Source organism: Sus scrofa, chromosome 15, assembly GCF_054392235.1.
Source record: "Sus scrofa isolate SSC_HxYL_T2T_F1_AM1 chromosome 15, Sscrofa_HxYL_maternal_Yorkshire_Landrace_v2.0, whole genome shotgun sequence".
In the NCBI taxonomy this organism is placed as follows: domain Eukaryota; kingdom Metazoa; phylum Chordata; class Mammalia; order Artiodactyla; family Suidae; genus Sus; species Sus scrofa.
In genome coordinates, this window is record NC_139397.1 from 142847211 (window position 1) to 142874381 (window position 27171).

General features: G+C 44.1%; 2 protein-coding genes across 8 annotated transcripts in view; one reads left to right on the forward strand and one right to left on the reverse strand.

The window, feature by feature from the left end:
- Positions 1–14327, forward strand: part of RHBDD1 (rhomboid domain containing 1) — a 181068-nt gene extending 166741 nt beyond the window's left edge. Inside the window, exon 10 of the transcript XR_014830547.1 lies at positions 12833–14327. The gene's annotated coding sequence lies outside the window, so the exon portion shown is untranslated. The remainder of the gene's footprint in view (positions 1–12832) is intronic.
- Positions 1–27171, reverse strand: part of COL4A4 (collagen type IV alpha 4 chain) — a 141688-nt gene that overhangs the window by 40439 nt on the left and 74078 nt on the right. For all 7 annotated transcript variants that reach the window (XR_014830542.1, XR_014830541.1, XR_014830540.1 and 4 more), the window contains 13 exons: positions 25948–26111; positions 23316–23388; positions 21961–22067; positions 16534–16717; positions 14815–14883; positions 13019–13126; positions 12323–12541; positions 8649–8810; positions 7254–7424; positions 6463–6606; positions 2724–2831; positions 1178–1359; positions 12–75 (listed from right to left, as the gene is read on the reverse strand). Coding sequence is in view for 4 of the 7 variants with exons in the window: in XM_021075271.2 (XP_020930930.2) it covers positions 12–75; positions 1178–1359; positions 2724–2831; positions 6463–6606; positions 7254–7424; positions 8649–8810; positions 12323–12541; positions 13019–13126; positions 14815–14883; positions 16534–16717; positions 21961–22067; positions 23316–23388; positions 25948–26111 (1755 nt within the window). In the remaining 3 variants the exon portion in view is untranslated. The remainder of the gene's footprint in view (positions 1–11; positions 76–1177; positions 1360–2723; positions 2832–6462; positions 6607–7253; positions 7425–8648; positions 8811–12322; positions 12542–13018; positions 13127–14814; positions 14884–16533; positions 16718–21960; positions 22068–23315; positions 23389–25947; positions 26112–27171) is intronic.

Here is a 27171-nt window from a genome sequence, read left to right on the forward strand (position 1 = left end):
CCAAAACTTACCTTTAGGTCCTCTTGTGCCATCGATTCCTGGAAGTCCAGGGGGCCCTGGAGAACCTGGCTCACCCTGATAGTTTAATAAAACAGAAGTAAGATTTTAATTTGATTTCAAATACAAATGACACATGCTTGATATGATGCTGTTATAATATTCTACAACTAATTTGGCTTTTATTATTTGCAGTGGTAAAGAAAACTGGAAATGTGCTGCAAGCTTACTACTGCATGCATCTAGTTTTTAAACAATGGCAAAACTCTTCAAGAATTAGCAATGCCAGGAGGCGGCATCCAATACTCTATACCCTATTGCAAAAATGATAACTGCATCACATAACTTGAACTTTAAGTTTTTACTTATTTTTTCTTTTTAGGGCTGCACTGGCAGCATATGGAAGTTCCCAGGCTTCCATAGGTCAACTCAGAGCTGCTGCTGCCCAGCCTACACAACAGCCACAGCAATGCTAGATCTGAGCCACATCTGTGACCTATGCTGCAGTGCTGGATCCTTAACCCACAGAGCGAGGCCAGGGATCAAACCCACAACCTCACAGAGATAGCATCATGTCCTTAACTCACAGAGTCACAATGAGAACTCCTGAACTTTAAGTTTTGAATGAGTAAATTAATACCAAATAAAATATAATTATAAATTATTCCATACCCCAAACTTTAAACATCTTATTCCAGCAGATGGGTAGCAAAGGATGCTATACATTTTTCAGACGTTGTGATATAGGCTACTACCTTTGTTCTTCCTGGGCTCTCAAGGGGTATTTTGCTCATGATGGTAAATATAAAAATGTATCCAACAAAATCTATGATATCTGCCATTGGAGAGGAAGACTTAGAAACCAGAAGCTGGGTTATTTTTCAGACGACTCTTTGTTTTGGTAAACCAGTAGTCCTGAGGCTCCTTAGAGCTGTCCAAACAAGGCTGGGGGTAGGATGCGAGTACGTAAAATAACAGACTTGATCATCTATGTCACGGGACCCAGGCATGAACACTGGTCAGAAATTACAGTTATATCTTGGCCTTCCAGAAGTCTCCATCGTCCCTGGAAGCCAGTGAAAGGGCCATGATGTGTCCTGGCAAGGTAAGACTCCTATGGGCATCCTGAGAGTAGAGAATTATTATTAGTTTCTTTCCTCCCAAGACAATGGTCACTTACCTGGTCACCTGGAAATCCTGGAAAACCAATGATCCCTCTCAGCCCAGGTGAGCCTGGAGGGCCTGGGGGTCCAGGAGGACCTGGCTGCCCATTTCTCCCTGGCTCCCCTCTGTGAAATCCAGGTGGTCCGTGGCTTCCTGGCTCTCCTCTCCTCCCCTGCATCCCAGGATGGCCTTTATCACCTGAGGGGGATGGAAGTGTTACAAACCTCTTAGAGGAAATCCTTAAACTATCTCCTAGGACTTGGGAATCCTAATTCCTGCCTGAAGTTGCAACACGGTGGTTTCTGGCTCCTGGGACCTCACTGTGAAGCGAGCTGCCCATGAAGAGACTCAGGGCTACGCAGGGTAGGAATGAAGAGCCTTGCTTACTTCCCTTTAACATGCTGTTTTTACAAATGAGGACGTACTTACCCAGAGATGGTAAAATATGTGTCCCCTAGCAGATAGTTAAGGAGAGAGCCAACACAAGAACCCAGGTCTCAGATTAAATCCGAACCAGGGAAAGGACATACAAACGCGGTTGTCAAAATCCTTGCTGGGTGGTATTTCTGGGGACCAGTGGCACAGGCATCAGGGAGCTTGGTAGAAAGGCAGAGTCAGATCTGCCCCAGACCTGCTGGTCCAGCACCTGTATGTGACCAAGGGCCCAAGAGACTTGGATGCACACGGAGAGTTGAACAGTCCTGCTTGAACTGATTTGGCCAGTCACTGTGCTGCTCATTTTAATACCAGCCACTGAAACCAGGAATACTTCAAACCTGGAACCAGTGTTCCATGTATCTGTCCAGACTGATCCTAGTTTGGATCACCCAAATCTACAAATACATAGGATCTATAGTTAAGTTCTAGTACGAAAAAAATAAGTACCATGAGTTTCCTTAGTGTATACTTACATTTTTATCTAAAGAATGACTGTTTCTAATATCAGTAGAAGAGTTTTTTTTGGGGAAAGTTGTTTAATACACATGCTTGTTTGAATTATCTGTAAGGTGTCAACTTATTTGAGGTGTTTAAAAAAAAAGAAAGGAGGCGTTCCCGTCGTGGCTCAGTGGTTAACGAATCCGACTAGGAACCATGAGGTTGTAGGTTTGATTCCCGGCCTTGATCAGTGGGTTGAGGATCTGGTGTTGCTGTGAGCAGTGGTGTAGGTCACAGGCGCGGCTCGGATCCTGCATTGCTGTGGCTGTGGTGTAGGCCGGCAGCTGTAGCTCCGATTTGACCCCTAGCCTGGGAACCTTCATATGCTTGAGTGTGGCCCTAAAAAGCAAGCAAGCAAACAAACAAACAAAAAACCAGAGTTCCCGCTGTGGCACAACAGGATTGGTGGGCATCTCTGCAGTGCTGGGATGCAGGTTCAATCCCTAGCCCGGCACAGAGGATAAAGGATCCAGCGTGGCTACAGCTGTGGTATAGGCTGCAACGGCAGCTTGGATCTGATCCCTGGCCCAGGAATTCCATATGTGGTGGGATAGCCAAAAAGGTAAAAATAAAATGAAATGAAATGAAACAAAATAAAATAAAATAAAATAAAAGCATATGTTTACCTCCCTCTCCTGGGAATCCAGCATCTCCAGGCAGTCCAGTTTCCCCAGGTTGCCCCCTTTTCGAAATAATATCCATTTCTCCTTCATATCCTGGAGGTCCTCTTGCTCCTTTAGATATTAATTATACAAAAGCAAAACAAAGGTAAGCACCACACATGTGATTATGTCTAGTTTGCACATCCCTATTTAATCTACTAAACTGTATTTATGTTCATAGATTGCACAGTATCAATATTGTTGATTGACTTTCTAAAGGAAGGGCCATGTCTTACAATCCTTCCCCAACTTGTTCTCATATACACTGAGTGCTCAGTGAATGTTTGCTAAATTCAACCAAACTGGTCTCAGAGTCTTAAGTGAAAAAAGACAGGCTTAAAAAATTATGAATCTAAAATATATCTCTTTATCCTGTAAAAAAATTTTTTTTGGTCTTTTTAGGGCCACACCTAAGGCACATGGAGGTTCCCAGGCTAGGGGTCAAATCAGAGCTGTAGCCTCCAGCCTACACCACAGCCACAGCAATAACAATGCCAGATCCAAGCTGCATCTGAAAGCTACACCACAGCTCACAGCAACACCGGATTCTTAACCCACTGAGCAAGGTCGGGGATTGAACCTGCATCCTCATGGTTACTAGTCAGATTCGTTTCCACTGAGCCATGACGGGAACTCCCTATCTTGAAATTTTGAATTGTCTATCTCATGTTTTCCAGTTCCGTATCTTCTTCTTCCTAACCACCCTCCTTTTTTCCCCTTACATTAAAAAACAGATATTTAGTTCTCCACATGGAGAATTCTGCAAGTAGAAAGGGTACAAAATATTTCTCTTGATTTCCGCAAACACTGTCCAGCTGTAGACATGAGTTAGAATGGATTCAACTCGGCTTGGTGACAGCCAGTTATGAACAAGACAAGAATTGTATAAACTAGCTCTGAAACCATTAGTAGTTTTATTTTTTTATGTTTTGGCCCACCCTCGGCATGTGGAAATTCCCAGGCCAGGGATGGAATCTGGGCTCCAACTTCGACCCACTCCACAGCTGTGGCAACGCTGGATCCTTAACCCGTCACGCCAGACTGAGGATCGAACCAACTTCCACGGAGACAAGCTGGATCATTAACCCACTGTGTCACAGCAGGAACTCCTGCCACTGGTAGTTTTAAATCAGTCATTGTGGGCGTATTATCGCTGGGAGAACTCATGCCAAAGCAATCAGCAAACACACTACACATCAGGACATTTTAAAAAAATTTTATTTTAGAGAACTAGCTTACTGACACATCACTGGCATTAACCCAATTCTAAATATTTTTAGTGGGATAAATGTATAGGAGCATATTAGCACAGCAAACCTCACTATGTAAGCTAGCAAAGAATGACTCTGAGAGTTCCCTTTGTAGTTCAGTGGTTAACAAACCTGACTAGGGGAGTTCCCGTCGTGGCGCAGTGGTTAACGAATCCGACTAGGAACCATGAGGTTGCGGGTTCGATCCCTGCCCTTGCTCAGTGGGTTAACGATCCGGCGTTGCCGTGAGCTGTGGTGTAGGTTGCAGACGCGGCTCGAATCCCCTGTTGCTGTGGCTCTGGCGTAGGCTGGCAGCTACAGCTCCAATTAGACCCCTAGCCTGGGAACCTCCATGTGCCACAGGAGCGGCCCAAGAAATAGCAAAAAGACAAAAAAAAAAACAAAACAAAAAAAAAAACAAAAAAAAAACCTGACTAGGATCCACAAGGATGCGGGTTCAATCCCTGGCTTTACTCAGTGGGCTAAGGATCCTGCATTGCTGTGGCTGTGGTGTAGGCTAGCAGCTGCAGCTCCAATTTGACCCCTAGCCTGGCAACCTCCACATGCTATAGGTGTGGCCCTCTATAGCAAATAATAATAATAATAATAATAATATAAAGAATGACTCTGATTCCTTGATTCTGCATAATAATTTACAGGCTAGTGAAACAAAAAAATAATAGTAGAATCAATCAACTAAAAGTAATTTGAACTGAATATGAGGCTATTTGCCCAAAGTGCTTTAAAGAGAAAAATCTTGTTTCTAGAAATAGTCAAGCATTTATTCTTTTTTTTTCTTTTGTCTTTTTAGGGCTGCACCCGAGGCATATGGAGGTTCCCAGGCTAGGAGTCAAATCAGAGCTGTCATATCTGAGGCGGTGTCTGCTACCCATACCACAGCTCAAGGCAATGCTGAATCCTTAACCCACTGAGTGAGGTCAGGGATCGAACCTGTGTCCTCGTGGATACCAGTCAGGTTCATTTCTGCCGAGCCACAATGGGAACTCCCAAGGATTTATTCTTAATGCTGGAAAGGAAACCAGACCTTCAATCACCACAGCCTCATAGCTAAGAAATCGAAGTAAATATTTAACAGGGATGAGCACAGAGCATTGCCACCTGCGGTCTTAACCTTTTTTTCCCCACAGTGATGAAAACTCTCTTTGTAAATGCAGGTTAGAAGAGATGCAATTCGTGGTCCAGATGAAAGTGGCCTGATTTAATTCAGGGGTCAGCACACTGCAGCCTGAGGGTCAACTCCTGCCCGCTGCCAGTTTTTATACAATCTTTGAGTTATGAATGATGCTCACACTTTTAAATCATTGAGGGGACTCGACATAAGAATAATATTTTATAATGTGAAATCAAATGAAGTTCAAAGTTCAGTGTCCATAAAGAAAATTATACTGAAACATAGCTAGGTTTGTGTGTTTACATGTTGCCTTGGGCTGCTATACTATAAAATCTGAGTTGTGTAATTTCTTTTTTTTTTTTTTTGTCTTTTTAGGGCCACACCCATGGCCTATGGAGGTTCACAGGTTACAGGTCCAATCAGAGCTGTAGCTGCCAGCCTACACCACAGCCTCAGCAATGCGGGATCTGAGCTGCGTCTGCGACCTGTACACAGATCATGGCAACGTGAGATCCTTAACCCAGTGAGCCAGGTCCAGGGATCGAACCCACATCCTCATGGATGCTGGTCGGGTTTGTTAACCACTGAGCCATGACAGGAACTCCTGAGTTGTGTAATTTCAACAGAGACCATACAGCCTGCAAAGGCTAAAATATTTATATCTGGCTTTTAACAAAAAAAAATATATTTTTCCTTTAAAAAAATGGAAGCACCATTTGGGGGTCAGAATCCTGCCTTGTACCCTCTTCCCAAAGGGTGAGATGGTTTTCTGAAATCCAAAAGCTATCAATCAAAGCCCCTGTTATTTTTTTTCTTTTAATAGAACAGTTCATTTACCAGAGTTATATGTGATCAGATTGAGAGGCGAGGAAAAGAAATTTTATTTAAAATCCTAAAATGAACTCCATAGATTCAAAAAGCAGAAGAATAAACTTGCAGGATGTACCCATTTTAAAAATGTATTCTCTCTCTCTCTCTCTCTCTTGTTTTTATTTTTAGGGTCACACCTGCAGCATATGGAAGTTCCCTGACTAAGGGTTGAATCGGAGCTGCAACTGCCAGCCTACACCACAGGCATAGCATCACCGAATCTGAGCCACATCTGTGATCTATGCCACAGCTTGTGGCAATGCCAGATCCTTAACCCGCTGATCGAGGCCAGGAATCAAACCTGTAACCTCATGGACACTCTGCCAGGTTCTTAACCCACTGAGCCACAACGGGAACTCCCCATTTTATTTTTTTAGGGGTCATACGTCTAGATTCTGATCAACACTGAAAACCACCTATGTTGCATCCCGGTGCTGTCAGCTGCGGTTACCTTTGATGCCTTTCACTCCGCGCTCTCCCGGGAAGCCAGGCCAACCCCTCTCTCCGAGTTCTCCCTTTGGGCCAGGGTGTCCATCCGGGCCAGGCTTTCCTCTCTCCCCCGGAAAACCCGGGAAGCCAGGCAGCCCCTGGGGTCCTGATGAATAAGAACATGACGTTTTGGGGGAAATGTCATAAAGGCTGGTGTGGTTCCTAGATCTGTGCTCCTTGTCGTCCATGCAGAGATGCGTGCTCCCCCCCTCACCTCTGAGCTGGTGCTGGAGGCAACAACTGCTGTCCCTCCTCCTTGTGCCTGTAAGAACTGCGGGTCCCACCCAAGGCTCCATTTTCTGCCCTTCAGATCTGAACTGCAGCCCCCTGGGCTTCTGAGTCCTGACCGCATAAAGCGTTAAGAGAACTGGGTGGTGGGGAGGTGGGGTGGAAGGTGGGTGGAAGCAGGTCAGCCCCGACCCCACACTTTATCAGCACTACCCAGGCCTTAGAGCAGAAGTGTTTCTGGGTTGGGTGGACCCAATCCTGCCACACACACACACACACACACACACACACACACACCCCTACACACACACACCCCGTCCTCTTTTCCCATTGACCCAAACCAAAACATTCTGCCCCTAGAAATGACCATACGGAGGACAAGAAGAAGGGAGAAGTCACAAAAGACCAAGTCAGTCTAACATAACAGTTAATTCCACAGCACAGGCACATGGAATAGCCTTCACTCGGCAGTGGATTCCAAGGTTATAAAATGGGGGGATAATATCATGGAAAAGCACTACCTACCCTTTGGGCCTGGAAGACCAGGTAGCCCATCATCCCCAAAGCGACCTGGGACTCCTGGGGGCCCTGGGGGTCCATCTGGCCCTGGCCGTCCTGGGACTCCAGGGACACCCTTCATTCCAGCAGGTCCAGGAGGCCCCATGTCCCCTCTCTGTCCTTTCCAACCGGGGGCACCTGTGACAAACCACAGTGACAACAAGGTATGACGATTGAAAACTGGCCTCAGGGGAGTTCCCATTGTGGCTCAGTGGAAACGAACCCAACTAGTATCCACAGGGCACCGGTTGGATCCCTGGCCTCGCTCAGTGGGTTAAGGATCTGGCGTGGCTGTGGGCTGTGGTGTAGGCCTCAGCTGAAGCTCCAATTCCACCCCAGCCTGGGAACTTCCATATGCTGCAGGTGCGGCCCTAAAAAGAAAAACGGGAAAAAAAAACTGGCTTCACACACAGGCAGGAAAATTGCAGCTTAAATTGTGTATCTATGGCCAACTAAACAATGGTTATCAGCTGAAAAAACCAAAAAAAAAACCAAAAACAAAAACAGTAGTGACTCCCCATCCAAGAATATACTTTTCTGGCTTCTATAAAAAGATAGACCAATGACTTTAATAAATATTTCTCAGTTGAGATGCAAGACTACTAGAAAGAGTCTTTTAAAATGGAAAATGGATTAAGGGTTAAGAATTTGTATTTACTCTTGGGTGGGCATTAATAGAAGAAAACATTCCAGGGGCTTCCTGAAGCTACGGCCAAGTACATTTTGGTCAGGCCGTTCACGCTCACGAGGGAACTATAGAAACAAAGCTGCAGTGGCAGAGTTTGCTCCAATCTCACTTGGATCCTTTGAGAGGGCATATTCCCGGATGCGGATAAACACAGTGGGATTTAAATAACAGGTGACAATTTGGATGGAGAAAGAAAGATCATACTGGAAAGAACCCCCAGCACCCTGTGCCGAGAGAGAGTTTTTCACGGGTCTCTGAGCTCCTATGATGTCTTGCCAGGTGTGTCAAAGAGAGAAGCCCATCCTTACCTGGGCTATTTCTCAAGGATGCGTTGGCAGTGAGCAGCCTTGGCAGATGATACAGAGCCTCCTCCAGTAAGAGAAGCAGGATGTCTTGCAGGTTACCATACAGCTGTGGTACCCTGGGCTCAGACACTGCAACCCACCAAGTATGAGGCATCCCCTAGCCCCTCCTGGATCACCCCCGCGAGACTTGGGTGATACAGGAAAATGACACAAACCAACATGAAGCTCCTGCTACTAGAGGCCTTTGTATCAGACCCAAGAGTCTTGCTTCTGTCTGCATCCATAAAAGAGCAACAGGTGAGCTTATTCCTTTGTAAGTAGGGTGAAGCCCCACACCTGTCACAGTTCTTGACACCTGTTGGCACTTACCTGGACTGCCTGGAGCCCCGGGGAGCCCTGGAGGCCCTGGTCTTCCTGGAGCACCACTTTCACAGGAATGGCCGGGTGGACCTGGGACACCTGGAAAGCCGGCCCGTCCCTCTCTGCCTTTGGGACCTTTGAGACCTGGGAATCCCGGCATGCCCGCTGGCCCTGAAATGATACAGTTCATCTGTGACAGTCAGGGCATAGCACTACACAGATGGCCCTCCATGGTATGCATGCTTTTTAATACTGGAAGTAAACATTTTGTTCCTGGCTCAGGGCTCCAGTGAGTTAAAACTCTGAGTGGATTTTCTTGTCATGGACTGTACGGAGCGCCAAGTGCATGGGAAAACCACGCATTGCTATAAGCGTTACTTGATAAGGTTATGCTGACAATTCAGAAGTTGCTTATGCAAATTAAAAAAAAAAAAAAAAGGAAGGCGTTCCCATTGTGGCTCTGTGGGTTACAAACCCAACTAGTATCCATGAGGATGTGGTTCGATTCCTGGCCTCGCTCAGTGGGTTAAGCATCTGGTACTGCTATGCGCTGCGGTGTAGGTCGAAGACAGGGCTCAGATCCCATGTTGCTGTGGGTGTGGCATAGGCTGATTTGACCCCTAGCCTGGGAACTTCCATATGCCACAGGTGTGGCCCTTAAAAAAAAAAAAAAAAAAAAGCAAAAAACAAAAAACATGGCATTCCCACTGTGGTGCAGTGGGTTAAGAATCTGAGTCCATCGGTGGTTCAGGTCACTGCAGAAGTGCGGGTTTGATCCTGGCTCCTTGCAGTGGGTTAAAGGATGGGGTGTAGGTCATAGCTGTGGCTCAAATTCAATCCCTGGCCTGGGAACTTCCATATGCTGTGGGTACAGCCATAAAACTAAAAAAAAAATTTTTTTAAACCATGCAGTTCTTTCTGGTTTTAATTAATCTCTAACACTGTAGCAGGTTTTTACACCAAATCTCCGTAATGCTTACAGACCCAGTTTGCATTGCCTGAATTTGCATTTTGTAAGTGATTTCATCACTTCAATCTCCAATTTTTATATACTGAAAACACAGCCTCATAATCTTCAGGGGAAAAAAAGCCTTCCATAATTCTACACACTAACTTAGAAATCTATTCTTTGTTTCATGTTCTCACTGTGTTTTGCTTCGGATGTTTGCATTTTTTATAGTAATCACAGTGCACATTCAATTGTTGGATTATTTCATATTGCATTTGTTCAGGTTTTTTTGTTTTTTTTTTTGCTTTTTTAGGGACACACCGTAAGCATATGGAGGTTCCCAGCCTAGGGATGGAATCAGCTGTAGCCTTTGGCCTACACCACAGCCACAGCAATGCCAGATCCGAGCCACATCTGCAACCTATAGCACAGCTCACAGCAATGCAAGATCCTTAATCCACTAAGCAAGGCCAGTGATTGAACCTGCATCCTCATGGATCCTAGTTGGATTTGTTTCCACGGCACCACAACAGGAATACCCACATTGCATGTTAAGCTGCAAATGTTTCCCACTTTATTGTAATCCTTCAAATATAATTTTTTTTAACTTTCCATCTTTTTTATAATGATTTTTATTTTTCCCATTATAGCTGGTTTACAGTGTTCTGTCAATTTTCTACTGTACAGCCAGGTGACTCAGCCACACAGACATATATACATTCTTTTTCTCACACTGTCATGCTCTATCACAATGATTTTAATTTTTAACAGCTGAATAGCATTCCCTTGAGTGTGGTGTGTGAGCGTGTATATGTGTATATGTCCTTGACTCTTTATTGTTCTCCACTGCTCCTCCTCTGTGAATAATACAACAGTATTTTCATATTAACTTCCATCTTCTGCTGAACACACCCCTTAAATACATTTCACAAACGAGATAGTGGGATTACTGGGTCAAAATTATTTTCACTGACTCACATAAGGTATTATCTTGTTCCATTTCAATGAAGTGAGGTTTCGTATGTGAATGCTTCCACCTTGTAAACTACTGAATAAGCTCCCTGAGGACAAAGAATAAGGCTGCCTTTCCCTGGCTCCCCATTTTCTCTGTGCTACTGGGCTCTCCTGGGCACCTAAGAAACACTGGCCCATCTACCTTTAGAAGAGAACCAGAACGGTATTTGTTGTTTTGTTTTGTTTTGTTTTGCAAGACAGCACCCGCAGCATAGGGAGCTTCCCAGGCTTGGGGTCGAATTAGAGCTACAGCTGCTGGCCTACACCACAGCTACTGGGATCTGAGCCACGTCTGCAACCTACACTACAGCTCAGAGCAACCCCAACCTACTGAGCCAGGCCAGGGATGGAACCCAAATCCTCATGGATACTAGTCAGGTTTGTTATTGCTGAGCCATAATGGGAACTCCCCAAAACAGTCTTTGTAAAATTCTGGTCTGGGGTCCACTTTTGGTCACCACTGCTGCCAAGTTCAAACCAGACTGCTGGGCCCTCACCCAATTCTGATGTAATGAATCTCAATTCCTAAGAGTGGGGCCCAGAGGATGTTAAGGACGTTAATAACCGCCCCCTCCCCCCAGGTTACTTTGAAATACATTAAAATATGAAAACCTCTGCTGGCTGGTGAGCCTGAAGAATCCATAGTGGGGAGCTCCCATTGTGGCTTAGCAGGTTAAGACCCCACCTAATATCCATGATGATGTGGGTTTGATCCCTGGCCGTGCTCAGAGGGTTAAGGCTCTCGCATTACTGCAAGCTGAGGCGTAGGTTGCCACAAAGGGCTCCGATCTTGCATTGCTGTGGCTGTGGTGTAGGCCGGGAACGTCCATATGCCAAAGGTACAGCCCTAAACTGAAAAAAAAAAAAAAGAATCCATGGTGTTTTCCCAAAAGAATGTGAATCAGTGTCAGGGCCACCTTCCTGTCTTGAGTTTTCACTGCCCTGCCTGCCGCCCCTGCCAGAATGCAAGTTCCTCCACCCTGTCACCTGTTCAAACAGTGCAGCATCTGCCAGGGCTCAGCTCGTGCTCAGCGCGTGCCCAGCTCTTCCCCGGAGTTTCCCCTGAGCGCAGCCTACACTGCTTTGCCCCTCTGTGCGTCTCTGCTCTGATGATCTGTCCTCCCCTCCTTCAGGCTGGTGGTGACAGCGGGCAGGTCGCTTGGACCCTGGTCCTCAGTGCTAGCTTCCTGTCCTGAGTCCAAAGCAGGCAGACATCCAGTATCAAATTGTACTGAACCAAAGGGAAGTGACAGAGCCACGGCGGGGTGGGGTGGAAAATAACCAATAAAATGCAAAGGCAACAGCAGGGAGGCAGGTTTTTAGACGTGTAACCACTGCCTATGAATGAGAGAAGATGCTTGAGTGAAAATTTTCCATTCTAGATTGTTGAAGCAAGTTAGTCTAAACAGGAGTTTCTGCTGTGGCTCAGCAGGTTAAGGACCCAATGCTGTGTCTGTGAAGATGCAGGTTTGATCCCTGGCCTTGCCCAGTGAGTTGAGGATCCAGTGCTGCCTCAAGCTACGGCTTGGATCCAGTGTGGCCCTGGCTGTGGCATAGGCTGCAGCTGCAGCTCCTATTTGACGTCTGGCCCCGGGGAATTTGCATAGGCCACAAGTACAGCCATAAAAAGAAAAAACTAAGATAGTCTAAATACTCTTCAGAGACCCGTTCCAGAACCAAGCCGGCTTCGTGGACCACAGAGACCGGGCAGCTCTCCTACCTGTAGCCCCTGGACGTCCAGGATCTCCTCTGAGTCCTTTTGACCCTGGGGATCCGAAAAGACCCCTCTTTCCTGGGGGTCCTGGGTAGCCAAGAGCAGGGTCTCCTGGGGGTCCTCTCTGACCATTCATTCCAGGTGACCCCGGAGAACCTGGGGGCCCAATAGGCGAGGACCCCTTTTCACCTCCAAAACCTGGATCTCCCGTGTCACCACGAAAACCTATTAAACAGAAAAAATTGACATTGCTAAATGTATAAATACAGCACCAACACATATATAAAAATCCTACTTTGCTTAAAAACACATTGTTTTCAAATACAGGGATTCTTACTAAAATTAAGAAGAGGCAATATTGTTTCTTGCTACCTTTTGTCAGAAAATAAATTGGAACTGTGTTTCCTATTAGCCAATGATCTTTCCCTAATTGCTTTCATTTACTAGCAAATTGTCTGTCTGGACTGGGCAGTTTCTACATCATAGACTGATAATGGCCTATAACTCATGCTTCAGGTTTAAGGAGCCCCGAGAAGTCACAAAAGCGTCATAGAAATCTAGAAGGGATTGAAACATAGCCAAGTGCTGAAGGTCTCAAGAAAAACCCTTCCCGCATCATCCAGGGATCCCTGGGCCATTTGCTGACTGAGATCATCCAGTTTTGACGTATCAAACATCCCTAAATGAAAAGCACTTCTTTACCAGGAGGACCAGGTATTTCTGAGGTTCCTGGTTGGCCACGCTGACCCTTCTGCCCATCCAAACACCTTGGTCCAGGAGTGCCTCGACGACCTGGAAATCCCTTTGGACCTAAACAACAGCAACAAAACACAGGCTCAAGAAAACACAAGCCGAATGAGGACAAAAGAAGTCATGTTTAAAAATTCTGTGTAAAGTCTCTCTTAGGGTATGTCTACTTTATAGAAGTAACCGTGTTGCCTAGCCTGGCTTACACAATCATTTTATGTCACGTGCTCTAAATGAGCATGTCATAGAGATTGGGTCAAGGGACTTTCTCAGAAGCTATCCTGTAGAGGATGCTTCCTGAAAGCCTTTGGGACACACGCCACCCACCGTTCAGATGAATTTTTGGTACCTTCCCATGCTGAGTCTCAAACACACATATGCACATATAGGTTTTCTTTGGAGAGGAGAGAGGTGGTGGCCAGTGTGTGGCTTGATGAGAAAGTACCAGAATAAAGGTCAAAATCTATTTTTCTATCTGACTGTATTTGCCCTTAAATGAAGTACAGGCAAAAAGCATCTGCAAAAGGAATTGGGATTCTTTTTTAAAAAAATCTTCTGTCATTTCCTACTAGGAATTATCTCAGCTAAAATGACTTGTAAATCACAGACTTCAGAGGAGGTGCAACTGTGAACTTGAACTTCGTTCACTTCCCTTGAGGCTGAAGCTGCTAAAAGTAACCACATCCATGAAAAGGCTATCAGTAAATGTGAAAATGAATATCTAATCAGTTAACCAACAATTCTTCCCTCCACTAATACAGAAGTACACTTCCGCACCCTTGCCACTGCCCTGTGGTGGGTGGCATGTATTTCCCACACTTTGAGCTGGGGCATGATCATGTGACTTGCTTGGGCCAATGGGATACTAGCAACCATGAAGCAACGAGAGGCACGAACTGTGCCTTGAAGCTGGGCCTGCCCGTCTGCATTTCTGCAACCACATAAGCAAGCACACCCTGGCCCCACAATGAGGTGCATGCTGCAGACTTGTCCTGACCGGGGGCCAGGACCAAGCCAACAGAGACTGTCTTAGATCCACTGAACCCCAGCCAACCTCCAGACCCACACGAGAGAAAATAAGCCCACTGTGATTTGGAGGCTGTTATACTACATTATTCTGATGAAAGCAATAGAGAGTCAGCCATCATTCAACCGCTAATACTTTTTGTTGTTACATAGAACAAGAAAGGCTACCTTCAGTGGCCGTGCTAGTACTTAGTGGGTCAATTGAAGTGAACTCTGAATAAAAAAGAATTAGGCAAAATTCTTTATACAGATTTTGAGTTTAATTCAGCTATAAATGATTGAGTCAAGTGAAGTCGGTTGCGTGGAACCAGAATCACGGGTATAGATGCATGGGCATTTTTCAGAATGTTTCTGGTCAGGAATTCAGGTTTCTTGGAAAGCAGAATAGAGTGAAATATATAATTGGTAAGCAAATGGTCGTTTTTCACCCTCTGGACAGAGGTCAAGAAAGAAGGTGGAGTTTTAAAATGCTTAAAGGGGAGTCAGTTTGGCTGATGTGGGATCAAGTGAAGGAAAATGTCGTTGCCCAGAAATATTACCCAGAGTGTGTCCAGTGGACTGAGACCCAGAGGGAAGGGCTACAAATGCTATTTTCCCATTGTGCCTCAAAACCTTAGAATCCACTTAGAGATATCCTAAACGTCTCCCTGAGAACGGGCCATTGGTTTATCAGTCTTGCCAGTTGTCTTACTCTGGCAATGTGTATGATTATAACTTCTTCATACCTGGAGGTCCGTCAAAACCTGGAGGTCCCGGGCTCCCAGGGTAGGTTACGTTACAAGGAATAGTATCACCTGGAATAACAACAAGAAAAAAGTGGCATTCACATAATCTATAGTCCCAGGCAAGGTGAATCTCAATGACAGCTCAATCAAGATACTTCTTCATATAACATGTGTGGCGTTCAAAGGAAAAGAAGACTCCCTAAGTAGTCTTAGGTCCCTTGAATGACTTTTATTCTGAATTCCTAGAAGACCTGTCCTGAAATCTGGACTTCAACTGTCAGAATGGTAATAAATACAAGGGGAATAAGAAAAATAGTGATTCCAGTGGAAACGAATCTGACTAGTATCCATGAGGTTGTGGGTGACCCCTGGCCTCATTCAGTGAGTTAAGGATCTGGCATTGCTGTGAGTCATGGTGTAGGTCAGACGTGGCTTGGATCCCGTGTTGCTGAGGCTGTGGTGTATGCTGGCAGCTGTAGCTCCTCTTCAACCCCTAGCCTAGGAACTTCCATGTGCCGCAGAGGTGGCCCTTAAAAGCCAAAAAAAAAAAAAAAAGGCGATAAAAAAAAAAGAGAAAAAATACCAATTGCAAGTAATATCAGCTTAATAATCTACAAAAAAATATAGACTTATATATATACACCCATGGAATCAGAAGCTTTGGTAAATCATGAAAGAGCAAGTAAGCATTCAACACTGAGTTCCTAAGACTTGGCTCCTAGTTTGGAGGTGGGGGAATTGTGCAAATGAAGACTGGGAGAGGTGCTAATAACAGCTGCCACTGACTGAGGGCCTGTCATGGTTCCAGTGCTTCAAACAGACTATCCCCTGTTTTTTTAATGACTCTGCAAGGTGGTTTTTGTCATCCTTCGTTTTAGTTGGTAAAGAAAATAAAACCTGAAAGTGCCTCCTTTAAAATGGAATGTCTCCATTTTGTAATAGAAATTACATCTCAGAATGTATTACATCATATGCTCTTGAATAAAAAAATACAGCCTATGAATAAAAGTAATGTTAGATTTTTTTTCTGGTGGTCCCAATCACAACTTTAAACCATATCGTATTCCAAGGCATTTGTCTTTCTGCGTTGTCAAAGCAAGGACCAAAAATATTATTATATTATAAAATTTCACAGTTTACTATGTAACCGACGGTATATGTACATATTCCAAAAGGGAAACTCTTAAATAAATCTTCTCCCAACCTTTTAAAAAGTTTTCAGCTATAAAACTAGAGGTCATTTGATTGTCTGAAGTCCAAATAACTGTCAAATATATTTAAAATTCCTTCTTTTTTCCTTCTCCCTAGAATACTTACCACTGGGTTTTGATGAACAATGATGTATTTTTAAAATGAAATATTAGTGTCTTTTATTAGAATACAATGCATTATCTCAAAAGGTTGTAAAAAGGGAGAGATTGTGAATACATACATATGTAATTCTGATACATATGTATTATTTACTGTCCACACCAATACTGAGAAATGAATGAAAGGCAATTTGCCAGAGTAGCAAAGAGCATTTTAAAGTTTTGTTTTAAATATTGCTTCTGCTGTAATGCTTTTATTTGTTTGACAACATTCGAAGTTTCAACAGTAGCTTGTTGGAATTTTATTTAGAGATTCTGCTGTAGCTGTAAATAACTTTGCCCAGAAAAGAGGCTCACTTTAGTTTCCATATTTCACTAGACATTCTGGCACAAAAACATTCAAAATTACCTTTCTGACCCTTTCGGCCATCAGGTCCCCTCTGGCCCGGGCAGCCTGGTGCTCCTGGTGGCCCCCTCTCTCCTGGTGGACCAGGAAATCCCAGTCCTGGAGGCCCCCTAGGTCCCGCTCTGCCCGGGGAGCCTGGTGGTCCAGGAGGCCCTTTGTCACCTGGGGCTGCATCTTCATGATCCCCCTGAGAATGTTTGCATCAAGACTCAATTATCAATCTTTAAAAGGCCACAAATTCAAAGCAATCATCATCACTGCAGGCTTCAGAAATGTCTGCAGGAAGCTGCCATTACTTAATAGCAAATATAATTATTTTTTCTTTCTAGGGCTGTATCCATGGCATGTGGAAGTTCCTGGGTTAGGGGTCAAATCAGAGCTACAGCCAATGGCCTACACCACAGCCATGGCAATGCCAGATCCCAGCCACATCTGTGACCTACACTGTGGCTTGCTGCAATGATGGATCCTTAGCCCACTGAATGAGGCCAGGGATCGAACTCACATCCTCATGGATACAACTTGGGCTCTTAATCTACTGAACTACAACAGGAACTCCAGCAAATGTAATTTAAAATGATCAACTTAGGGGTTATCTTGTGACACAGTGGGTTAGGAATGCAGCGTTGTCACTGCAGTGGCTTGGATCACTGCTATGGCCCAGGTTTGATTCCTGGCCTTGGAACTTCTGTATGCCAAGAGCATGGTGGGGGGAGGAGATTAACTTAGATTCTTCTTAAAATTTTACATACATAACTTACAGATATCTATATGCTCTTGAGGTATGTGTGCTATGCCTCAAATGCAGAAAGTTATGTGTGCTATGTCTTAAACACAGAATAAGAAAATTTATCTAGAACCACTTTGCAATAGCAAAGACAATAAACTATAGAAATGCATGAATTAAGGGAGGTAATGGGCTTACAATTTGAATAAATGCTTATGCATTAGAAGTGGTTTCCCTGCATTCTTATGCAAAGGTACAGGGATGGTCTTTCTCACCCTTCACCTCTGTGGGCCAAGGGCCGACAAATCCTTTCTCCTCCTACAATGAATCTGACCTTTGGTTAATAATCTAGTTCTGTTCTTCTGGAATCTGCCTAAAAATTGGATGTCAACTACATTACTAGACAACATTGCTTTGGGTGAAAATGAGCCCTGGCTGCAAAATTTGCATATGGCCTGGAAGAACTACAAAGACTCAAGTGGAGCCTTTGTTGGGGCTTCAGTGAGTGGTGGCTTATGTAGCTGGCAAGCTCCTGGTGGGGCTCCTGCAAGCTGTGTGGCGGAGATAACAGCTCCCGTAGGGAGTGAGGCTTTCAGGTCAGGACACATGTGAATCTCATAGCTTTCCTCCCAACTGAAAGAACAGCTGCAAAGGCTCTTGGCTATGAGGCATACCTGACACTGCCCTGATGTCAAGTTGAGGGTCATGTCTTCCACCTTTCTGAGTGGCCCGGTCCCAAACATGGTCTATGATCATCTTATGAGTCTGGCTTGTTTCAGTGAATCTAGAAAGATCCCCCAAAGTGGCTTTTACAGAAATCCCTCTCCCAATATGGTCTATAAAAACACTTGAATTTTACACAGTTTGGTTGGTCATGATGACAATGGCCACTCAGTGACTTTGGTTTCTAAATACAGTAGCTCCCCCCTTATCCATGGTTTCACTTTTCCAAGGTTTCAGTCACTCACAGTCCAAAAATATTACATGGAAAATTCCCGACATAAACAATGTGCACGTTTTAAATTGTGCTCCATTCGGAGATGGGATTAAGATGCCGGAATAGAAGGACTGGAGCTCAACTTCTCTCCTAAAAACAACAAAATTCACAACTAAAGACTGAGCAATCTGCACCCAAATGGACCGGAAACCTTAAAAAAGATAACCTACTCCAGAAGAAAAAGAGGAGGCCACATCAAGAGGTAGGAGGGGCGATTTCGTGATATAAACAACCCCGTACCTCCCGGGTGGGAAATGAACTGGTTCACAGAGACTCACCTACAGGAGTGAGAGTGCTGAGCCCCACATCAAACTCTCACGTGTGGGGATCCAGCACGGGGAGAACGAGCCCCTGAAGCATCTGGCATTGAAGGCCAGTGGGGCTTGTGCACAGGAGCTCCATGGGACTGGGGGAAACGGAGACCCCATTCTTAAAAGGCGCACACAGACGTTCACATGCACTGGGTCCCAGGGCAAAGCAAAGTCTCCATAGGAAGCTGGGTCAAACCTGACTGCAGTTCTTGGAGGACCTCCTGGGAAAACAGGGGTGCACGTGGCTGGTTGTGAGGGAAGGACATTGAAGGCAAAGCCCTCGGGAATATTCAGCAGCTGCCTTTCTCAGAAGGGGGCCATTTTGGCAAAATCTGGCCCCACCTGCCAGTCAGCTGCTGAGAAGCCCCAGGGTAAACAACAACCCAGGTGGGATCACAGCCCCGCCCCTCAGTAAAGGCGGGGAGCCGAGAAAATGCAGGGACTCAAAAAAAAAGGACCTTGCCTGATGGCAGAAAAACCTGAAGGCAGGTTCTTAACCAAGAAAGGGAGCCCACCCGAATGGTACAAGCCGAAGGTGGGCCTCTGGTCAGGATGAAAGCCTGCCTGCACGGTACAAGCCGAAGGCAGGCCTCAGGTACACAGCTCTCACGTTGGTGTTGATGGGGAAGAATTAAGGCTTTCCTGGGAAAGCAATTTCCATGTTTGCACTGAAGAACATGGATTGTTTCTCGGGTGACCTAGTCTTTCCTGATTATTTACTTATTATTCTTATTTCCCATTCTTATTGTCCTGCGGTGATGTGTGACTTAACAAAATTACAACAATAGTATGATAAAAACTTCATCCTGAAGGACTTTTCCCCTATTTAAATCCAACTTAGTTAAAACATAGTGTTTATCTATTAACTAATTATATAGTAACTTTAGAGTTAGGATTGTAATGAGGTCCATAGAAGTTAGCATATCTTATTCAAAAAAACCTAGCTGTGAGTTTTGTCTTTGATTTTAAAAGCTTTTTAGTGATAGCTAGTTTAATTAAGTTGGTTTATATTTACTCACACTGTCTCCCTGCCATAACGCCTTGAAGATAAACACCAGTCTACAAAGTACTCACTAAGCTTAGTTAAGATAGAGATCTTAGAACAGGATGCACAGCTGCTATACCAGGTAATAGTTAACCAGTGTACTTTTAACACTGTAATGTAACCTGTAGTGAAAAACTATCTATATAATCAACCACTGTTGCCAATAAAATTTGAGCAGTCCAGCGCCCTGAAAGAAGGGACAAAGAGGCTGTCTCTGTAATCGTACCTTCGCCAACAATGCCGTGTCCCTCTCTGATCGGGGAAAAAGCTTACACTCCCTGGCCGCCAGAGCGGCATCCGGCAAGTAAACAGCTGCCTCTAAAGCCATCCAGAGACTAAGCCCCACCCACCAGAGGGATTAGAATCAGCTCCACCCACCAGTGGGCAGGCGTCAGCCTCTCCCATCAGGAAGCCTACAGCAAGCCCCCATACAGACTTCAGCCACAGGGGGGCAGACATCAGAAGCAAGAGAGGCTACAACTCTAGTATCTGTAAAAATGTCACCACACCAAAAACCTATAAAAATGAAAAGACAGAGAACTATAACTCAGATGAGGGAGAAAGGAAAAACCCCAGAAAATCAGCTAAGCCATGAGGAGATTCTCAGCCTCCAGGAAAAAGACTCTGGACGGTTGATGCTGAAGATGATGCAAGACATTGGAAATAAATTGTGCTCCATTCGAAGCAGCATGATGAAGCCATCCTGCTCCGTCTCACTCAAGATGTGACTCACCCCTTTGTCCAGCGTATCTGTCCCTTGGTCACTTAGTAGCATCCTGGTTATCAGGTCACTGTTGTGGTACCACAGTGCTTGTGTTCAAGTCCCCCTTGTTTTACTTACTAATGGCCCCAAGGTGCAAGGATGGCGACGCTGGCCATGTGCCTGTGCTAGAGAAGTGCTTCTTTCCATGAAAAGGTGAGAGTTCCTGACTTGATAAGAAAAGGAAAAAAATCATATGCTGAGGTTGCTAAGATCAGCGGTCTAGAAGGAGAAAGAAATGTGTTCGAGTTTTGCTGTTGCTCCTCAAACTGCAGAAGTCATGGCGCCGTGCTTTTTAAGTGCTCAGTTAAGATGGAAAAGGCATTAAGTGTATGTGTGCAATAAGATATTTCAAGATCACAATTGCATAACTTTTATTACAGTATATTATGTTCTATTTCATTATCAGTTATTGTTGTGAATCTCTTACTGTGCCTAATTGAGAAATTAAACTTTATCATGAGTATGTGTGTATATAGAGGAAAAAACAAGGTACTATGGGCTTGGTACTACCCACAGTTTTGGGTGTCTCCTGAGGGTCTTGAAACATATCCCATGGATAAGGGGAGACTGCTGTAGTTTCTTAAGTGGAAGGATGAATTAATCAGGGATTATTAAATCTAAATAGAGAAGATTATTTACCCACTTGATATGCACTGAAAGACGAGAAAGCTACAAGTATCATCTAACCCGATTTCCAAATTTCTGTCTCTTATTCACATGTATTTTTAACAGCAGGGGTTCCTATAAAATTAGAGCATGGTCACTCCTTTCCACGACACTCTCAATGGCAGGCAGCACTCACTGGTAGAAACAGCATGTACTTTGGAACAAGGCAGACTGGGGTTTGATAGACAGTTGACCTTGAGTCATGTATGCTAAGCCTCCATTTCTTTACTGTAAAATCTCAAAGGTAGTTGCTCTTCAGAGGATAACTCTTAGGAGTAAAACATCTCAGTTTTTGTGATATTGTAAACACTCACAACTACATCATGTGCCAAGATTATTTTAAGTTCCTAAGCACTGGATTATGTCTCATAGTCTTTTCCTAAGAACTTCATTAGAAACACATGGTCTCCAGCCAAAACATGTTTGAAACATGGAGAAATATCATTTTTCACTGGGCTCTTCCATCAGCCCATATGTCTAGGCAGCGGACTGACACCAGCTCATCCTTTCTTGTTTGCTGCTTCCCCTCCAGTGCTGCTTTATCAGGGAACAGAACTAAAGGGAATTATCAGGACCTGTGTGCTATTGTGCACCCTACGGAGTCAACTCAAGACTCAAAATCCCGGGGGGCTTTGTAGATACAAGAGCTCTAGGAGGAAATAAACACCACGAGAATGACACAAAAACTAGGGACAGAAAGTCTTGCTATGATGAACTGCCACTCAGGATTTCAGACTATCTGCAATATGCCATATCTTTCATAACAACTGTCTTTTTGTGGCAGTGGATCAAAGGTGACTCTGATTGACAGCATGCTGACACTTCACTGAGTTTAGCTTTTTAAGTTGAAAAGGGGGAAACAGATGCTTTGTGACCATATAAGAAAGGGAAACTCGATAGCAGGAGAAGAATTATACATACCGGGGGTCCTGGGTCCCCCTTTTCTCCAGCGTACCCATCTCGACCATGCTGTCCCTGCTGCCCTGGAAATCCTGGGGGCCCATCAGGACCTCTTTCTCCTTTGTGCCCTGGGAACAAAGGCCAAAAGATTCAAGTCCTTCTCAGCAGTGGGTTAAGCAGAAGGAAACAAAGGACTAAAAATAAAGGCAATGACCTTGAGTCTGTGTGGGCTGGTAGGGATTCCCCTGAGTGTCCTAGTTGACTGAAGTCACACAAAGACAATCATGTAGGGAGTTCCCACTGAGGCACAGTGAAAACGAGTCTGACTAGTATCCATGAGGATGTGGGTTCAGTCCCTGGCCTCGCTCAGTGGATTGGGGATCTGGCGTTGCCATGAACTGAGGTGTGGGTCAAAACGTGCCTCAGATCCTACGTTGCTGTGACTGTGGTGTAGGCCAGCAGCTGTATCTCCAATTCAGCCCCTAGCTGGGAACTTCCATATGCCATGGGTGTGGCCCTAAAAAGCCAAAAAATAAAAATAAAAAAATAAAGACAATCACGCAAAAGTCAGAGGGGAGATTGACAATTGCCAGACCCATTGAATCTCTTATTTGGGAGCTGTTCCCTTCCCCATTCAGACAAGGAGGTTGTGTGTGGAGGTGCCAGTCACAACAGCATCTTCCTCGGCTTGTATGATGCCAAATACGGTAATTCACGCTCTGGCCACAGTGATTGGGGGAATGGTCCTTGGTTGGGCACATGCCCCAACCTAATCCACTCCTTCCTGGACTTATTTTCCTAACTTGAGTGGAAAGTGGAGTTCTCTTTCATCTCTAGTTGTAAGTGCTTGGAGCTGCCTGGAGGCATGAAGTCACAGTCCAGAGAAAGCCAGATGGGGAGAAAATGCATATGGCGCAACAAAAGATGGAAGACGCAGCGAGACTCACTTATCCTGGTGAAAACCATATATCTAACCTTTTAGATTTTGTTTAGGTAAGTCAATAAATTCCTTTTCTAAAAACACTACTTCAAGCTGAGTTTTTGTCACATACAACCAAAATATTCATGACTCATACAGGATACTGTAATGCCGTGCATAAACACTAGGCAAGTTAAAGGAGATCCTTGTTTCAAAAACCAACTCACAACAATGAGGATTTGACTATGTGACTAGAGTGTTTATATTTTCAAACAAAGAACAGAAGATTTAGGCTCAACATTCACATGACTCTGAAGGGCAGGGAATATTCTTTTAAGCAGCCTCAGCAATCCCAGATCTTATCAGGAATTGATCCGTAGTCAGGAAATTAACGCAAGAGAAAGGCTGAGGTGTCGTTCGTAAAATAGCGATGAGCTAAGTCATTGTTTATGCTCACCTTTAACTCTTGATACAACCATGTCACCTTTTTCTCCTTTGCTGCCAGGTGGTCCTGAGGCACCAGGTTTTCCCTCGGTGAAAAATAAGAGGAACAAATCAGTTTAACTGTAACAGGTCAAAAGTTAGCTGTACACATCTCATCTCTCTCCTCTTTCCTTTTAAATCGTCTGTTCCAGATTCTAGTTTGGCACTGCCGGTGTCATTTTCTTCCCTGCCTTCCAAGGCAAATTCCAAAATTGAGATTCTTAAATTCTGTATAAAAGCTGGTGGAATCTGAATAAGATCTGTGTCTGAGTCAATAGAAATGTATCACGCTCAGGGTCTTGGCTTTGGCAATGTAGTCCTGTTATGTATAATATCACTGGGGAAGCTGGAGGAAGGCAGATGGGAACTCTCTGTATGATGGTGCAGCTTCTTGTGAGTCATAAAATAAAAATGTATCTCAAAATAATTTATAATTTGGAAAAAAATGAACTATCTTGGGTGTTGTAATGTAGAATTGGGAGGAAAGGAGGGGGAAGTTGACCCCAAGGGCTGTCACTAGGGCTGAAGGTAGAGCTTTAAGGATGAGCATGTGATGAAATACACAGTGAAAATGAAAAATGCTGGCGTTCCCGTCGTGGCGCAGTGGTTAATGAATCCGACTAGGAACCATGAGGTTGTGGGTTCAATCCCTGGCCTTGCTCAGTGGGTTAAGGATCCGGCATTGCCATGAGCTGTGATGTGGGTTGCAGACACGGCTCGGATCTGGTGTTGCTGTGGCTCTGGCATAGGCCGGCGGCTACAGCTCAGATTAGACCCCTAGCCTGGGAACCTCCATATGCTGTGGGTGCAGCCCTAGAAAAGACAAAAAGACCAAAAAAAAAAAAAAATGTTGGTGAGCAAGACATGGCAAAATAAGAACCCTTTCTGTAATCAATATGTTTCATCTGTATGGCAAGTAAACAACTAATTTTGGCCAATGGGCTCATCATCTTTTGACCTCAGCACTGCTTTGGGTTTGGACTATTTGGGTCGCAGTTTCATAAGTGTTACATTTTATTAAATATTAAGCCATATCCAAAAATCTGTAATCCTACTTTTGGTATAGTAGAGTGACCAAGCATTACCATACATACAGTTAGAGAAGCACTGTACATAGCTTATTTATCTGGTGATAACTAAGAAACAGACAAGAATTTGGAAAGACGTAAAAATGACTGGGCAGATCATTTGCTTTGCTTACACAGATGCCACTTTGTCTTATTTTCATACGGTCTCACAACTTGTGCAAACAAGCGTACTTGTCCTTTTAACTGGCCTCTATTAGTTTATAAGCTTTATAAAGTGGAGAAGCAATACCAAGAGAGAGAAACACAATGGCAGCATCAAACAGTAAGAGCGAAGAAAAAGCCTAAGATGATCAACAAGGACCTCCTGTGTAGCACAGGGAACTCTACTAAATAGTCTGTAATAACCAATATGGAAAAGAATCTGAAAAAGAATGGATATATGCATATGTATTACTGAATCACTTTGCTGTACAGCTGAAACACAACATTGTAAATCAACTATACACCAATGTAAAATAATAAAAATCAAATTTAGAAAAAGGCTTAAAGTGTACACAAGAGGTATAAAAATTAAAGTGGACAACATGCTTGGAAACCACTTCACAGTGAGGAAATATAGCTTCATACACAACTCAATGCTCCCAAGAACATCATTCTGCTATATCTTCCGGTGTGTAGTATCTGTGAGGCAACAGAAAGTTGGGTGGAATGAATTTCTTGGTTGAAATAGCCAACTAGATAAGTAAAGAGCTTTAGAAATTATGTAGTGGGAATATAGGTTGAGTGTTGTCCCAATTCTTATTTTCACTGCATATGCTAAGTCATCGGAGACAAGGGGACAGAGTCTAGGTATATGGCATACAGTATCCAATCCAAGAGATGGTAAAGACAATATCTTTCTAATGTATCAATTATCAAGACAGAAAGCTATTTACACAGCGCATGAAAGAAAGAAAACGCCAGTGGCATGCTTCAATGAACAAGACCATGGTACCCTGAAGAATGCATTCATCCTGGGAGTCTGAACAGTTTATGAGCCAGCACACCAGAGACTTAGGATGACTACAAATGGCTCTAAGGCTCTGCAGATGTAGAATTTCAAGTGTTAGAGTCAGACTGTAGACTGAGTTGAGCTGCTAAGCAAAAAAGCTCTACCAGCACTGTCTTTGGATTTGGCCACAGAGATTTACTGAGGGTCTACATATTGCCATGCATTTTTCGAAGCACTGAGGACACAGCAGTTTACAAGACCTTCTTGCCTTCGTGCCCTTAGACTCTAGCAAAAGACATGTGGGACCTAAGAAATTCTTGGGGCAAAGATTCCCAGCCGCCTTTGGATAAAGACCTATTCTAAGACTTGAGAGCACTAAGCACTAACACAGCAAAAAAATCTAAGCAGCAACAAAGAAGTACTCTCTGCCAGGCATGGATTAGTTGTTTTATACATAGTCTATCTCAGGGACTTCAAGTGTAGATGCCCATGGCAGGGGGGCGGGATGCCCTTCCAAGGGAGCAGGTGTGTGGGAACGCCTCTGTCTCCTTGAACCAGAAAGATGGATCCTGGGAAGAGTTACTCACTGTTGGCCCTGGAGATCCTTTGGCACCAGAAGGACCCAGGTAACCTTTTTCTCCAGGCCACCCAGGGAGCCCCAAGTCTCCTTTACTACCTTGCCTTCCAGGAAGTCCTGGAGGGCCTGGTGGGCCCATGGGACCAGGCTGGCAGGCACAGAGCCCCAAACTTCCTAGACAGAAGATAACAGGCAGCTTTATCATATTTCCTGAATGAAACCCCAACAAAATCTTTACCACACAAAACCAATAGTGCAAATAAGAACAAAGGGTCTGATGTGCACCATTCTTACCACAGATAACTGATAACATGTGATGTGGGGGCACGATGTGGGAGTGGCTGGGCGTGGTCCACATGGGTGGACATATCATTTCCAGATAAATGGGCTGTTTTGGGTCTTAGTAAACTCATCGTGAAAAAATCTAGGGGAAAAGTTGATGTCCAATTCTACTGAAGAAACTTTAAACATAAGAAAGTTTCTTAATTGAGAAAAAATTTTTTTCTGGCAGCACCCAAAGTTCCAGAGCCAAGGATGGAATCTGAGCCTCAGCTGTGACCTACGCACAGCTGCAGTAACACACGATCCTTAACCCACTGCACCACAGCAGGAACTCTATAATGTTTCTTATTTTTAAAAGTTTAGAAGTCTCTTATTTAGTTCCCACTTAAAAAAAAAAACAACAAAAAAAACTCTTAATTTGGTTTATTTGGTTTTTGCTAAAAAAAAAAAAAATTGGTTGGAACATAAACTCTGAATATTTAAAGGATCCAAATAATAGGTGAAGAGGGACCATTGGCTGCATTGCATATATTATAGCTGATAATCCAAAACAACGTATTTGCTAATCATTGGGACTTTGAGCCTAAAAAATGTCTTCAGGATAATCAAACTCCTCTGCTCTCGTGCCCCCGACCCATTTGGTCAAATAGGCAGCAAACAATTTTGGGTGTAGAAACATAGAGCAATAGGCATTTGAGGAGTCTGGGAAATATGGGACCCTCAGAGAGAAAGGGAAATGAAATATCAGTACTGTCCTATCTGCTTTTTTCAAGGAATTAAGAGGCTATCATGGAAAAAGTCATCACTTCAAGGCAAATTTCATGGCAGGTAAAATAGCCCCTTTATATTCCAAGATATAAGGATTTGACTTTTTGGTAAGTTCTGATCACATCCTAAGCATACACTGAAGTATGTATTCATAGGGTGACAAAGGTAAGTAGAAAATTCTAAA